This window comes from Dermacentor silvarum, chromosome 4, assembly GCF_013339745.2.
Source record: "Dermacentor silvarum isolate Dsil-2018 chromosome 4, BIME_Dsil_1.4, whole genome shotgun sequence".
Classification (NCBI taxonomy): domain Eukaryota; kingdom Metazoa; phylum Arthropoda; class Arachnida; order Ixodida; family Ixodidae; genus Dermacentor; species Dermacentor silvarum.
The window spans coordinates 34,227,076-34,243,403 of NC_051157.2; the positions used below are offsets into that span (position 1 = coordinate 34,227,076).

Genomic DNA, 16,328 nt, shown 5'->3' on the forward strand with positions numbered 1-16,328 from the left:
ACTTGTCATGCAGATTATGCAAACAAGTTACTTTGTTTCTCTGCCTCTTTTTCTTTCCAAATTGCTGAGCTAGCTTACCTGCAAGGCAACATAAACAGCCAGTATTTAAAGGGACACTAAAGGAAAATAATAAGTTGAGTTAATTCGATAGCTTATCTGTCTTAAAGTCTATCTTCTTTTTCTGAGCGCCAACATAAGACTTAGTTGCATAGAAAACTGCCACCAAATGTCCTGCTGCCGCTCCTCAATTTTAATCACCTGCGCCAAAACTGAGGCCATGATGTAATCTCCCCATTCCCATATCTGCTGCTTTCTGCGAATCAGCCACTACCCTCTCACCTTGTGTTGGCAGTGTTGCTTGAACCGCCTGCCCCTCACTTCGGCTCCCAGCTAGCGGGCAGTGCGAGCCGCCAGGTGCCCGGACATCACACTTGCACCATGCTTCACAAGAAATAGGTGTCATACTCGATGACAGGTGCTGCCACTCTGATTTTCCATTTTCATCATCTTATCACTTACACAAAAGCTCTGTCCTTTCTACGAGTGACTAATTCGTTGTTAAAGATGCTTAATGTTTCAATCTAGCTGGACATAATATTTATCTTTAGCATCCCTTTAAAGGGCCCTAAACATGTCCCTGGATGGATCTCTCGAGTGAGAGTTCAATGTGTAGAACATGTGTTCATAATCTCTGAACTTAAATCTAAATATGTGAGTGTTCTTGCATTCCACTTCAATCGATTGCGTCCACCACGGCCAGAAAATGAACATGTGACCTCTGGCTCAGCAGCAGCACAACACCATATCCAGTGAGCCATTATGGTGGGTAATCAAGCGCTGTACATTTGCAGGCTTGTGTGGGAAGAACTGGCAACACTTTAACCGACTTGCCACCTGGGTTAGTAGCGGTGGTCCCATCAAAAAGGTGCTTCTCTATTTACGTTAGTGTGGAGGAGCAAACTTTGATATCAGCCACACAATTAAAAGGGTCTGTTTATTCACAGTGAACACACCTTTGGCTGTTTTGATCTCTTACCCTGCCACCTTATACTTCAAGACGGTTGCACAATGTCATGCACTATGCAAAAAAGGACTCGAAAGTACAGTCACTCCTCTTCCGAGACTTCTTTTTCAGATGAGTGGGGCTTTTGAGAGTTCTTTTTTTCCGAAGGTGGCACAATAACAAATTTCAGAACTCCGTTGTGAATTCTCTTCTGCAGAAACCTTGCTTCGCCTGCTAGGAAAGTCTCAAACTTCTGGTAGATGCTTTCCTGAAAGAAAGGGAGACTGGAGTTGATGGACAGAACGCATTTTTCACTCCTTTCACACTCCTGAACAAAAAGGTTCCTTTGCGAAATAAGTGGTGTTTGAGATAGGCTACTGTCTATTGCAGGTTGGTTAACACTGACATTTTGATCAAGGCATTATTAGGAGCAGTGACCTTTGCTGCTTGAAGGCATAATTTAGGTAGCAACACTACCAAAGTTAGACGTATGTGGTGTGGAGGACTAGCTCTTACCCTCTTATTCAAATAAATGTACAATGCAGAAATAAGTCTGGTGACCACCTGAAGCGATTCAAATTTCTTACAATTAAAAGAAAAAGATAAATTCTAAAGACTTTCTGGAGCACATTTTTCTCACTTGGCAATGTTCTCGAAAAAGTAACAAATTATATTCTATAAAACTGAAGCATCCACTTTGCAACAACCTAAATCACTAATTCTGTAAACTGCATCTATTAGGGCTTCCAAGAGTGGACAAAATTCATACGTTATGCATCATCCTAAAATTTACAAGCAATTTATATTCATGATGGGACAGATTCAACATAGCAACATGCTACTAGCACAGACATATTTTAGTATATCATCCCTTTGCAACATACTTTTTCTGTGTTCATAGCACACCTCACTAATCATTGTCATTCTTTAATAGACTATATATTTTAAGCACTTTAGAACAACAAATTTTTAGGCCTCTATACAGCCATATTACTTCTATTCATTGCAATTCATTGCTACATTGAAAACACGTTACCACTGGCTTGGCGCTCTTTGGCCATATCTGGCCCTTGCGCCACAAAACACCAAATCATTATCGCCATCAATCAAACTGCATGTTCACACAAAACTATGCAATAGTGGGCACATGAAACACACTTCCAAAATTACAAAGCTATGTAACAGCAATTATGTTAACCCTTTGACCATGTTGAAGAAGCAAACAATTCAAACTATAAAATAGTGTGTAAAAGTACAGAAGTTAGGTAAAATTGGTACTTGATACCCGTGAGATATGAACAAACAAAAACAAAGACGAGTTGCTGACTTGCAACTCTGCTCTGCTGTACTATTCGTGAGCAGGCACCATGTAGTTGAACGTTGTTATATTGACGTTGCATATTACACGAAAGTACCTTCATTATATCTGATATTCATTATAAGCATATAGTCATTACTTGCTGATGTCAGTGATAAAATTCCCTTATCAAGAATTAAACGAATAAATGAATAATTAATTGGAAAATAAGTTTACACGTGGCCTAAGCATTAAATGAATTCATAAAGCTGGTTTCTCATTATAAGACTTAAGAAGGTTCGTGTAGACAGGCTTGCTGTCTGTAGTGTACTATTGCTTACGGACCTCGTCGTCTGCACCATGGAGAGAAAGTCCATGGGGGGCCTGCTGTCTCTGGGCGGCCAATGGTCAGCACTCCCACAAAATGTGCTTCAAATGTGGTGTGGTTTCAAGCCCACATATAGGGCACTTCGGCCATTCTCTTGAGAAACATTTTAGACTCACTTTGTTATATCAGTGTTTATTATCTCGGTGTTTGACTGTATAATACTAACTTAAATCGTGCGATTTTAGGTGCACCAATACAGACATTTTACAGAACTGTAATGCGTCTTTTGTGTGGGCTTCAATTTCTTTCAAAATTTGTTTTTTCAACCACCCTCGAAACATACATCAGGGCCTGAACTGAAGGTCTGCTCGCAGCGGTGACTAGACTTAAGCATTTTCTTTTAAATGCAATGCATTAGATGAACATTTGTTCTCAGATTTTTTTGAGACCGTTCTACATTTCATTTCACATCTGTTTGAATAGGGAAATCTGACTTGATCAATGAGCTATAGTTCTGGTTTAAGCATGCAGTTTTTGTGCAAAGAGACTACTATAATGCCTTGTGTCAACTCACCAACTGTTTCGTCGAATCTGGAGTGCCCGTTATGCCAACACGTATTTCACATTTCTTTTCCAGCCACTTTCCTATGCTCTTGAGCTTAGTGTTGAGGTCATTTTCAGTTATCTTGCTGTTAGCAATCACATGCTTCACAGTCCGTTGCTTTGCTGCACTTGGAGCCCTCGTTGCTCCAGCAGCATTTGCTAGCTTTTCTTCGTATTCAACCATCTGCTGCGATGTCATGACCTTGTATATTTTCCTCTTCTTAGCTTCAGCATGTTTATCGTCTTCAAGCTTGACCAAGCTACAAGTAGTTGTGCAAAAAAGATATATTTGTTCAACACTGTCTGTGCACAGTGTAGTAGGCATAGCATTTCCAGGTACAGCCTTTCTCGAAAATTATGAAGCCACTCTGTGTGCAAGAATACCAGACTGCCATTAGGCCCAGTAGCAAGGCTCTATGTCTGGTCCTCTGAAGCTTTAGTGATTGAGGAGCTTTCACCTGCTCTACTTTGAATGCTTTCAGTAATAAAGTTCACATAGAGGTGTCAACTCTAATTACATACACAGTGGCCTTGACTCTTTCTGATAGACTACCTGTTCTGACATACCGCTATTTAGGCTATGTAGTGCTGGCAAAAGCGATGTGGTTAAGACATGTGCAATTTCACTGTAGGCTGGTGTTTGGAAAAAAAAAAAAAAAAACTTGAGACAAGGACAAAGAAAGATGTACACGTAAGTCATAAAACTTGACAGTTAGTGCTTGTGTGTCTGTCTTCCTTTTGTCTTCATCTCCAGATTTTTTGCGCTATGCACCAGTTCACGTGTTGTACCAACAAGGCTGTAACTCAACACCAACCATATCCACTATGGATTTTGTGTTTCCTTTCGAGTAACAGTGGATGCGATCTCCTTGAACATTGGGTTAAACACTGCCATGGCAGATATTGCCTGCTTTCCAGATTTCACACTTTCCAACAGCTAATGTTGCATCTTTTAATCAACCTGCATAAGCATCCTCCTGCGTTTTCACTTGTACACTTCCTTGCCTCTCAACCTAACTTGTGCAAAACACGTTTGTGCAAAACACGTCTACATTGCCCGAGTTAATTTCGTTCGCAGTGTATACAATTTAATTTATTTGTACAAAGTGACAGCAATATCTCTCAGGAAGCATGAAAAACCAACATTGCCTTGGCCTCAACTGTCAGTATTTACATTTTATTATATGGCGATACAGAAACCTCTCTTACGTAGCTACTTTGCAAATACGCTGCAGTGCGAGCTGCCTCCTGTGTATTTCAAGATCGTAAGTACGCACTTTCAACAGATCAATGTTCATTACGGTAACGGGCGTACGGAAAGGTCTTTACATGCACTCGCCCTGCGGATACTAAGGTGTGTGGCCAACAGAATGTGCAACATTATTCTAAGATTAAAAGCTACTGAACTGGCTCAAGAATTTCAATTAATTGACCTAGCCCATAAATCTATGCTGGTGAAACAATCCTAGAGTCCGCGGTCATTAATGCTGCTTTTTGTTTATTTGATGCGGTCGTAAACACACAGAGGCGAGGGGAGTAAGGGCGGGGTTATTTGCTGTAATTGAATGCAACCATTCTTGTATGAAACGAAACTTATGAATGCAACCAGTGGGGCCATGCTTTCTCGTGGCCGGAGGGCACAGCACATATCTACACGCGCGATGCTCACTTAAAGCACGCGACACAAGCACGACGATAAGGTGACACTCACTGACAATCATGTTTCTTGGCAAACGCGATTGCTTCGTCCTTTGTTCTTGTTCCAAGAACTTTGTCATCGGTGTTTAACAGCAAGACAAATTCAACTTTCTGTTTATCTGGCTTTGCAGAGTCTTGGCAATATCGGCGTACGAGCACGTTGCTACTAGCAGCAACTCTCGCCAAATGCGGGGAACTTGCCGTCGGCTCAAAAGCCGACTGCGCAACGCATATGTTTACCGTCTTCACAGCATAAGTAGTAAAACTGTGCAGTCGCAGAGCTAGACATCTTGCTAAGAACATCACGAACAATATGTAAACCATAGAATAATGTAAACACAGCCAGTGTTGTGCACATGACTTTGGCCTGATTTGGCCTCCGAGATTGACAAACGCAACTTTGCGCCCCTGCGTGGCAATCAGTGGCAACGACCGCCAACAACTTGACTACGAAACTTGACTTTTCACGCACCGTTAGAGTGACCTAGCACTGTGCTTCGAAGTGCCTTCTTCATCAATGAAATAAAAATGCCTTTGCGAAAGTTTGAAATCGTACAAGACGTACGGATCAAGAATAATTCGTACGCGCGTCAGCTTCAGACCCTGTGTGTATCTCAAATACAGCACCATGTATTTCCATATTGAAATCCAAACTACATAGAAAGAACATACCAGCAAAGACCAGAGAAGGCCACAACGTAAATAATTGAAATTTTAGGGGGAAATTTTGAATATCTTAAGTATCGCTGGAGCGACACTCCTTGTTCAACTACTGCTCATCACTTCGTCTCCTTGTACCAGTAAACTTCTGTCTTTTTAAGTATAGCTGTGCAATACTGTATTATGGTAAGCTTCAGTTGTTGATCTTAACAATTTTGCACTTCTACATGTACTCAAACTGTGTCGTTTCGTGCTAACGACGCTGTGAGCTCTTTCCGCAAAGCGAAATCGAAACTACGTGAACTCGCGCTTGCCCATGATGCCTTTCAACTGCCCTCCTCGCAGAAAGTTGACAAAAGCGTAAAAGCGGCGATCGCAGCGGCGGCTAGGCCGTAGCAGTCATGGCGGAGCACAAGGCGGCGAAAGCGGCCGACGCTTCAAACACAGAGGAGGCGTCGTGGAGCGGCGTTTTGTCAGAGGTCTTCCTGAGCCCACTGAACTTGGTCCTTGCCTCCATATGCATTTACTTGATATACAAGATATTCTTCAGCAGACACCACAGCCGGAGCTCCGAAGTGAAGCGTGAGCCCGAGCTTCCTCGTATGAAGAAGCGGGACATGACTCTCGAGGAAATTCGTAAATACGACGGCACTGGTGAAGACGGCCGGGTCCTCGTAGCTGTAAACGGAAAGGTTTTCGATGTCACAAGAGGACGGCACTTCTACGGTCCAGGTAAGCGATTATTTTCGGGTTAAGACACGTAGGCAGCTGCTGCTGTTCCTCGGCTGCCGTTTTGTGTGATGCGTACCGACTTCAAGGATTTATCTGCGTGCAGCGTATTTTTGTTGAGCACGCTACTGTATTACTGACCAGCACTCGCTAATCGTAAGCCGAGACGCTCGCTTGTGCCGAGTCGCTTTTTTCCTCCGTCTGACCCGGCTTGTTTCGTCGCTGAAAAGCTGCTATTGTCTCTACAAGGAAACGACAGAGGTAGCTCGGAGAACGTTGACAATAGATTCAACACCCAGTAAAAACTAGGCCCCGGAGCTGCGCCCGGCACATTACATAACACGTCGTCCCTGCCGCTTAGGAGACGCCTAGCAGGGATAGGAAGAACGTTCGCGTGTATTTGGTTCACATTGCACATTATCTCAGTTTTTTAACCCTGGATATCAGTGTGCCGAGTGTGGTGTGAAACGACGCGTCTAGTACGTTTGAACTCTAATCTGGCTCTACAATAGCGCGTGTCCGTCGCGACTTTATCGGGAGCAGGCTTGGCGGAACGTCTGTCATTGACAGCACTGATTACAAGCCTTAAATGGGGCGTTCGCATTCCCCAACCAGCTGACAGCGGGATTTTCTTGTGCATATCATTGTTTTCCTCTGATCGCTTAAACTAACCAAAGTAAATCGTTCATTAAACGCGTGCGTCATACATTTTTTTTTTTTTTTTGCTTCTTTCGCACGATACTCCGATCGCCAACCTGCATCACTTGCTTACACGTCTCGTAGCTCTAACTTGAATGTCAAAAGGAAAGCTTGTTCCCGCACATTTCCATGTTCCCTTTCGTCTTACACGTTTACCGCCTATTTTTATAACAAACATTGGTGCAATACTCATATTCGCTGATGTCAGGTTAAGGTTCTGTATAGAAACAGCTGTCTGGTTCCCTGTGTTTATGTTTCTTTTATCGGACATTGTGAGGGGTGCGGCATAAAACTGTCCTTATTACAGAAGCTAATGATGATCTAGCAAAGTGTGGAGTGCTTGGTTCACAACTTTTGAAACAGTAATTGCAAGAAACCAAATCTGACACAGGGCAGCAGTGTATCTCGCTGCAAATAAAAAGCATTTTTCTGTGCACCTGTTGATAGCTTGCTTCTGGCTGGCCTAAATTGCAACGTTTCCAACAGGTCTTGAAGTGGAGCTAATTGTTTTGATTTATCACAACTGCTGCTTAATGTTTTTGACATGAATTGCAGCATTTCAACAAGATTGCTTATGACTACAGAATTTTACATTTGTCAAGGTGGCAAAAAAAAAAAAAAATGATACTGCCCATAAGCATGCCGTGTGATACACGCTTCAGAACCTCGGTCATGGTGTGTGATACCTATTTCTTTCCTTTTTTTTTTTTTTTTTTTCCCCCAACACAACCCCTGTTTCGGTTGTGCTGACATTAAGGAAACACTATTATTAGTAATATGTTGCTTTTGACTATAACTGAAGGCTTTAGATGGACAGTGTATGTGGCTCTGCTATTATGAAGATCTGAAATTGTTTTTTTAATAAGTGTCCAGTGTACAAGCCAGATCCTTTGTAACAGTGCAAACAGAAGTTGGTCTGTTGTTAGTTTTGCCTGTACTTTTGTTAATTTGTCTTCTTAGGAAAACAGTGAGAGTATCTTGTAAATACATTTTATGTAATGCCTAAGAGGACTTCTAAATACTATCATGTTAAAATAAAGGCAGGTGTGCTGAGTAAATTTCATTGTATTTATACTGCTAACTACCACAAATTGTTTATGCAGCCTGTTGCTGTACTGTTTGAACTTTGCAGTGACAGTGCTGTGCCAGATGCACCACTCAAGAGCAACCTAATACCACTTGGTTACTACTGTAGCCCTATTTTGACTTTCCATGGTATAGAAACAGTGGCAGAATAAGGGTAGCCTCTAGGGGTGCACCCTCATGGAAAAATCCAGTGAACAAGAAGGAAGGGTGGGCTCTGGATCCACCAGTGTATGGCAGGATCATGTGGGTTGCCATCCATTTCTCTGTGCCTTGGGGCATTGTGTTCTTGAGATTATACTGGTGTCACACGAACACTTCTGATCGCAATTGGGGCCGATCTGGATCGAGCTTGATCCGGATCGAGTGTTGCTGCAGTCATTTGCGATCGTAATCTTGCGGGATCCAGACAATCGTGATCCGTGAATTACGATCAGGCCTCGCGATAGCAGGCTGAAAACTCTGAAAATTCTGAAAACTCTAAAAACACAAAATGAAGGCAGCTCAATAAAAATTAACAACTTTTTATCAGCAATAATAAGCTGTAAAATTTAAATATTCAAATTTAACCATATTTTTCAAATCTGAATTTGTTGCCAAGGCATTATGCAGTTTTGATTGTTGCCAACAATCAGTAGACGATAACACGATCCACATCGTTGGACCATGTAGCAGCGACCATTGTTGGTCATGATCACGAAATCCAATCCGGATCGGCCCCAATCGCAATCAGAAGTATACGTGTGACACCGGTATTAAATTCTGTTGTTACTAGTGCGATGTTTGTGTCCTACTTCCTGTTGACATTCTTTGTTCATGCCTGGGACACTGCCTTTACCAGTGACACAAAAGCTAGCAGTGCGACTGCAGAAGCGCATTCAATTTATTTGTAATATAAGCTGAAGGAGGTCAGTGCTACACTTCGCATCAGCAGCTTTGTGCTTGTCTCGAGAAAATGTGGCGGCATTTCAGGTGGGCCCTACCATGCCTTTGCGGGCTACGACGCCTCCCGTGGTCTGGCCACTTTCTCTGTGGAGCGACCCAAGGACGGCTACGATGACCTCTCTGACCTGAACCCAATGGAGATGGAGAGTGTGCGAGAGTGGGAGATGCAGTTCACAGGCAAGCAGCTCTGTCTGATAATACATGGGGTCTGACATTTCGAAGGAACACCTGGACTGTTTAAGCGCCTATGGAGCAGCTCTGGAAACATAATTACGTTAATCTTTGATGTACGCAATTCTACTCAAAATAATTCAAACTTCTGCTGACCACAAATTTTGTTTGAGATATAAAGAGTGCTTGTTAAGGGTTTGGGCAAGGGGAACATCTGCTGACGACACCGTAACTGCCGTACACCAAATCGGACACCTAAACAGTCATGCAGCAGTAGAGGAGCCAATGCTGCTAAGTGTTCGTAGATTGTTTCCGTCCCAACGCCACTGTGCACAATGCTACTTAGCTTCAGTGATCTGTTATAGCTGGGCTATTCAATAGCATGGCATGGTTGATGGCCAACAGCAGAATTGTATGGACAAATTACGTACTCAAAACAATATGCAAGAGCTGGAAACTGTTCAGACAACTTTTACGGCACAGAAAGAGTCTCGGCATGTACACATTTGGGGTATTGGAGCCACAAATGCGACCTGTTCAGTGGCACCTACATGAAGTGGCGTCTGTCTGTACATGGTATTTTCAATTCTGAGGGGGGGGGGGGCAAAATGCTAAATGACATGTGTACCATACTTTAGGGGCACATTAATACCCCTGTCATGCGGGCACGTTAAGTGCACTTACGGAGTGTGTCACTCGGTTTAAGTGCACTTTTCCAAATCTAAACGTCGCAAGTGGGGTGTCGCTCACAGAGTGCACTCCGGCCGAAGTGCGTTCACGGAACACACTTTTCTGGCTGAGTGCGTAGCCTCGCCACCAGCGGTTTCAATGGTACAAAATGTAGTGCATAAAAAATAGACACAAAGTTCATTTTAGTGGTTGAACAGCTTTTGTGCACAGGTAATAGCCTAAAACTTGCTCATATTCCATTCTAGCAGGATCAAATGCCACCTCGTCGCACGCAGCTATCTCGTTCTGAATTGGCTTGGCATTTGTCTTTGCTGGCATTGACTTGTAACACTCTAACAAAAAATATTTTCGTTTTTGGTTGAAAAAAACATAGATTAAGTATGATTAAGTTTGTTTTTATTAATAATACGACGTAAAACAATAATTTTCTAGAAGTATTTTTCTTTTTAATCTACATCTTCACAAAACGCGCTCGTAATCTATGGATTTTTTTTTTTTTTTTTTTTTTCACTACGAGTGCGCGCTGTTTTCCATTTAGTACCGCGTAGCCTAAAGTGTCACTCTAGGTCCCGAAGTGCACTCCCCGTAAGTGCACTTAACTTGCCCGCTTGACAGGGGTATAAGTTACATGAGGTTGTCAAAATTAACCTGGACCTTTCCACTATGGTGTTCTTCGTAGCTCTTTTGATGGTCTGGGATGTTAAAGGGGTGCTAATGAGGAATAGTGTTATGCTGAACTGTTGTAAATTACGCTTCTGCAATAATAAAATGGCCACTTCTAAAGTGAAAGGAGGCTTGCTAAGCGAGAAAAGAAACCAAACGCGAAAGACTGTGCCAAGAGAGAGAGAGAATAAACTTTAATCCAAAGATCACGCGAGCGTAGGTAGCTCCTCCGCTCTGCAGTGGGTGGTGCCCTCAGTCCAGGAGTCCAGCGGCCTTAGCTGCCCTTCTCGCTCGATTGACCAGGTTGAGCTGGTCCGTCGAGTCGGAGCTGGACAGCGCTGCCTCCCATTGCCTTGTGGTGGGGTGTGTTATGGGTGTTAGCTGTGGTGTGTTTGCGCAAGCCCATGCCATGTGGTAAAGTGTTGCACATTGATCACAGTGTGGACATTTATAGGAATACTGCGCAGGGTGTATGGCGTGGTAAAGACTCAAATGTGGATATGTGTTTGTTTGGAGTTTTCGCCATATTACGGCTTCCTCTCGCGTCAGAGCATTATGAGGTGGAGGTAGTGTTCTTCGTGAAAGGCGATAGTGTTGTAGGATGTGAGTGTAGGTTAATGGTATGGGCTCTGGTTGGAACTGCTCGGCGCGGTCATCTCGCGGCTCCCGGTGTGCATGCGCTCGGGCGTAGGCGTGTGCCTGCTGATTGTGACGTAAGGACTCAAAAGACTGTGCCAACATTGTCCTGGAAATTCAGCGCTAGCTTGCCTTAACGACATGGATTTTGACAGTACCTAACTCTGGTCAGTAAAGGATGACTACATTGCATTCTAAAGGCACCAGAGACTCCACCTATCAACTTTTGAAAACTTTCCTGTGCTGAAATGGCTCAGGTATAAGAAAATACTTAAATTTGCTTTGTCACCCTGACCTACCATTGCTGAGGATTTGGTGCAAAATTTGAAAGTTGCAAGTTTAGCCTTCATTTTCTCCATTAATAATCGTTTTCAACCAGATGCGGATGAAAATGGGCTTATATAGGATACTTTATCATGTTGCTCTTTAGTGTCTATTTAAACCCTATAAATTATTGCTGACCTGTCATTGTGAAAGAAACGGAGATAGAAAATGGTTGAATTATTTCTTTTAATATAAACACTGCAGTTAAAATGTCTGTTAACTGGGCAGCTTGTAACTGAACTAAAAAGTTAAAGGTCACCTATATTTTTGTTTGCTTACAGGCAAGCTCTTAGTGTGGCAGGTGTGCCTAATAAGCATGGGCCCTGTGTCCATGGCAGACTCATCCTTACTCTGTGCATTAAGTCATATTAGAATATTCAGTGAAATTGAATATTGGGTTCTCAAGTCGATTATTTATTCGAGCCAGAAGTGCTCTGTTGATATTCATAATTCCAAATATTCACACACCCCTTGTGTACAGGCCGCTGTGGGTGTTCATGATGGTGCAAATGAGCACTATGCTTATCGTATAGACTCGTGTAAGGGCTGCACTTTGTTTTTTCACAAATTTGACGAGGTGCGGCCCTTGCACGGGACTGAACCTTTTGGTCAAAATGGTGCCGGCATAGCCTTCACTTGTGCACACGCCAGATCCCCGGATGTACTGTTGCATCGGAGGTGACCGCGCAGCTCTCGCCATCTAGTAGGGGCACACGGAAGTACGCAACTTGCGAAAATTTACCGATGGATGCACGTGGCATCGAGGCACTGAATGTGATTGCTTCTCTGTTGGAAATTTTTTTCTAAATTTTGGGCCACCAAGTTGGGGGTGTGGCCCTTACACGAGTCTATACGGTAGATAGTGACCGGACATTCGATTCTGAGCTTGCACATTAAAGTTGTTTTACTGCCGTCCTGACTAGTGCCAGCAGTCTGTGTGCATCCTGTGTTTTTTTTTTTTTTTTTCGAAACGGTTTCCTGTGCTGTGACATCAAGCCTTTAAAGTCAATGTACAAAAAAAAATGTTTTTTATTGCTTTTTATATGAAAGTGGCCGTCTGAGAAAAGTTCAACACATGCAGTTTCACTTATGGGATACGACTTCCACTGTGTGACTCATTTGTAAGCCTGTGAGACCGGTGTTCCACTCTTTACCAAAGCGATGGCTGGTTGCTCATTAGTGGTTGCTATTGCTGTTGCTCAGCTTGCATTAAGGAGTCTACGACAAGATATTTTCGAAGTAATAGAAACTTGTTACCAGCTACTCGCATGTAAAAGGATGACACTTAGCAGGTATGAAAGTTGGGAAAACATGAGATATTATAATTTGATACTAAAGTTGGTCTTGAAATGCCAGACATGGTGTCATCGTCATTTATATGTTTAGTTTGTCGTAGTTGGAACGCATTGTCTCAAAATACCACTGTTAGTGCTCCTGTTCTTGTTGCATACCTACTGTATTGTCGCCATTGACGCCATGAGCGAAATCTTGAGAAGCGGAACTTTCCGTTCTGGTTTCGATCTCGTTGTGGAGTTTTTCAGCTTGCTTAAAATTATTTTCATGTTTTTGTATAATTTTAATGATCTTGTACACGGCAAAAGGCACAGATAAAGAAAAAAAGGAAACAATCATTTCCTTGGCACCCTGACACAAGAAAAAAAAAAGTGTAATGTCTAGGCCAGGATAATGCAACAATTCTAATCCAATGCTTGTTTATTGTGCACTTCGTCAGTGGTTTGAGCAGTGCCCACACTATTGCAGGGATTGGCCAGCCATGAACTGCGTATGATAATAAAGGAATAGAATTTAGCAAAAGGAATTCTTGCATTATACCAGCCCTAGTTGCCATATTATGTGAACCTTTTGTGCACACTTCCAGCAAGGTGCACTCCTCACATGTTAGGGAGGTAGCTGACAAGCTTGTTTGTTCTCCCAAGCCAGTTGGAGCAGCTGTGCTGCTCTCGTTGCATGCAGCTGTCAGACTTCCTGCACATGTGGCACACTTCTGCGCGGGGACAACCTGCCAGCCTTGCACAAATGGCTCAAGTGGACAATAAAGACTTAGTTTCATTCCAACAAATTTAAGAGGGAACTTCGACATCACTGCCTGTGTGCATTGCAATTGTGGTGGTTAAAAGGACACTAATTACAACATTGTCTATCCTACACAGCACTTTGCGGGTTTCACGCTAATATGAACGCGTGTTCATAAAAGAAATGTTGCATGAAGAAAGCCTGTTTGTACAGCTAATTCAGACATACAGCATAGACGACCGATAAGATAATTTACCAGAGTCATGAAATTCATAAGCAGTACTGTACTAGAACAAAAACAATTTTCAAAGCCTTCACATGTTAAAAACATGTAGATCAAGCAGCTACATGGATTCGACAATTAAACCATACACAAGGATGTTTACGTTCTTTTAAATTTGTAAACATCAAAAATTGCACGCCTGAGGACTGGCCTTTACACAATCTTTGCATGAAGCAGATGAAACAACACAGAAAAAGAGTGCAAAAAAATAAAGTATTTACTTTTCCCATACAAACTGAAAAATCGAAGAGCATTTGTCATGGAGCATTTGCTGCTGAGAAGCATAGTAATTGGTTGTTCATTTTAAATAACTAGATTAAAGGAAAAGGAGGGTAGGGAAAAATTGCTACAGATCACAGTAACTGTGTAGCGCAGTCTGCTGACACCTGAACCGTGATCAGCAGTGAAGAGGGAGGGGAGGAGTAGGATAGAGTAAAGAAGCACTGGGGACGGTGCTTCTACTGCCGGGGGTGATGATGCGGAACAGCCACCACAGTGTGGCTCCACTGAAGAGAAGGAAGACGACGTGTTCCCGCTTGATATACCGTCGCCATCTTGGCCTCCGTTGACTTCCGTGTAAGTAAATTGTAAATAGCCTTGGGCATCAGCTACACGTAACAATATGCACAATAAGAGAAGCGACCGGGGCAGAATATGGCCTCCAAAATTCAGAAAACACCACATTGTATCAATTCCCTCACTACAAGCGGTTATGATATTGTCATGTGGTAGTGACAGTCAAAAACACGGCTTTATTAGGCGAACCAGAAAAACGGGCTACACTCGAGGCACAGCCACAACGATAGCGGCGAACACAGTCGGCGATCGTCGAAATCTGATCTGGGGGTCAAGCGTGTCGGCTTTTATACATGAGTCATCGAAGGTTCCCGAGTAATCGCTGGTGCTTGCGTGTCTTCCAAAACGTACTACACAATTCTCGTTGCGCATACATGCAATCAGATTACACAAGGTTCGGTGACAACAGACAGCGGATAGAACTTTCAATAACATCCGAGAAACTTCCACTACATGCAGGTGCGTCCTGCGCTGAGCGATAACATTTGTTAGGCGGTGAAACGCGGTCACAAAGAAAGATAAACAAGTACACGTGTCAATATGAGTGGTTTCAGGTGTATTTACTGTTCACCATGAAAATGTGCTCAATTGATCCATGTTTTCAGCAACTTATCGTTCCCGCTTTGATCTCCCTGCAGAGAAGTATCACTACGTGGGACGCCTGCTAAAACCAGGTGAAGAGCCAACTGATTACTCTGACGAAGAGGAGTCGTCTGCCGCTGACAGCCCTGCCAAGAAAGACGGTGGTGATCCGTCAGCTGCTGTCTCGGGGGGTGATGCTAAGGCACACGCGGACTGAGAGGTCCCACTTATACACACGTTGCTGCCTCTGCCGTCGCCCAACTGCCATGGGAACATGTTTTCATTTTGTCACTGTTTGTTTGCTTCTCCAACATGTGTGTATGCATGGCCAGGTTTCTTACAGCGTGCCTAGAGGAAGTCATGCTGCTAGAATTTGTCAAGATGCAGAGAAACGCACCCTGCGTACACTTCCCGCCTTCTTTGCGCAAAATTACGAGAGAATCGATGTACCACAGCAGGGACTGTCCGAACTAATATGTTCAGCTCGAATGATCTGCTTTTTTTAAGTGTAAATGAAGGCAAATGTATTTTTTCAATTTGATGTAGATAAAGGTTTCAAATGGACAAGACCTAACAAGATGGTCCAACACGATAGCAGGGCGTTACTGTGCTCTTGCTGTCCAAGTTTGAAACGAGTGGTGTGTAAATGCCACTTTCTTAGTGCAGACGTTTGCACTGTACACTGTGGCATCATTCTGTGCTTTACACCGGCACTTCCAGAAGTGTGTAATCTCTGAATTTAAGTGGATGCAGCTGTTGAGTTGATTCCGTATCTTGAGCAGCTGTGCCTTTCTTTAGCTACAGCTCAGGGGAAACTCTGCGCCACTTACGGTTGGCTCTCATCTGCCTCTTTTGGCAAAGTTTGCATGTGGTGCTGCTGCGATTTTTGATACAGCGAGCGGGACAGAGTGGTGTGGTGAGCTACAGACTCGCGTTAGTCAATGGTTTAAAAGCTAAAGATCATTATAGACACGTAGGTACGGACATTTCTACACTCGCAATGGCCTACTACCTACCACCAAGCACTTGGGATCAGACTTCACGCTTTACAATCTCCATGGACTGCGGTTGCATGCCCAGGCCGGTGTGAAGAGGAGTGCATAATTTGTTGTTGCTGGGCACTTTACAGCCAGCGAAAAATTCATGATGGACTTGCAGTTGCGTAATGCGGCACTCTGACCTGCCACTGTGTTGATGATTGCCAGTGCAGCAGCACTAATGTGGCACATTTTCAGGCCTCATTGTGAGTTTTAAGTGAATGCATGTCTTATTTTTTCGAGCTGCCTCTTCCCTCATCCCACCCCATTGAAGCTTTATTGTACAA

At 43.3% G+C, this 16,328-nt stretch overlaps 2 protein-coding genes across 2 annotated transcripts; one reads left to right on the plus strand and one right to left on the minus strand.

Moving 5' to 3' along the window:
• Positions 1-1,106: 1,106 nt before the first annotated feature.
• Positions 1,107-3,430, minus strand: LOC119449753 (uncharacterized). The gene is made up of 2 exons (XM_037713007.2): positions 3,203-3,430; positions 1,107-1,271 (listed from the first exon to the last, which is right to left on the minus strand). Exons 1-2 carry the CDS (start codon positions 3,428-3,430, stop codon positions 1,107-1,109), a joined length of 393 nt encoding a protein of 130 aa, XP_037568935.2.
• Positions 3,431-5,931: 2,501 nt separating this feature from the next.
• LOC119449754 (membrane-associated progesterone receptor component 1) lies at positions 5,932-15,324 on the plus strand. The gene is made up of 3 exons (XM_037713008.2): positions 5,932-6,321; positions 9,073-9,222; positions 15,061-15,324. The coding sequence occupies exons 1-3, from the start codon at positions 5,991-5,993 to the stop codon at positions 15,219-15,221; spliced, it is 642 nt and encodes a 213-aa protein (XP_037568936.1). The 5' UTR covers positions 5,932-5,990; the 3' UTR covers positions 15,222-15,324.
• Positions 15,325-16,328: the final 1,004 nt, after the last annotated feature.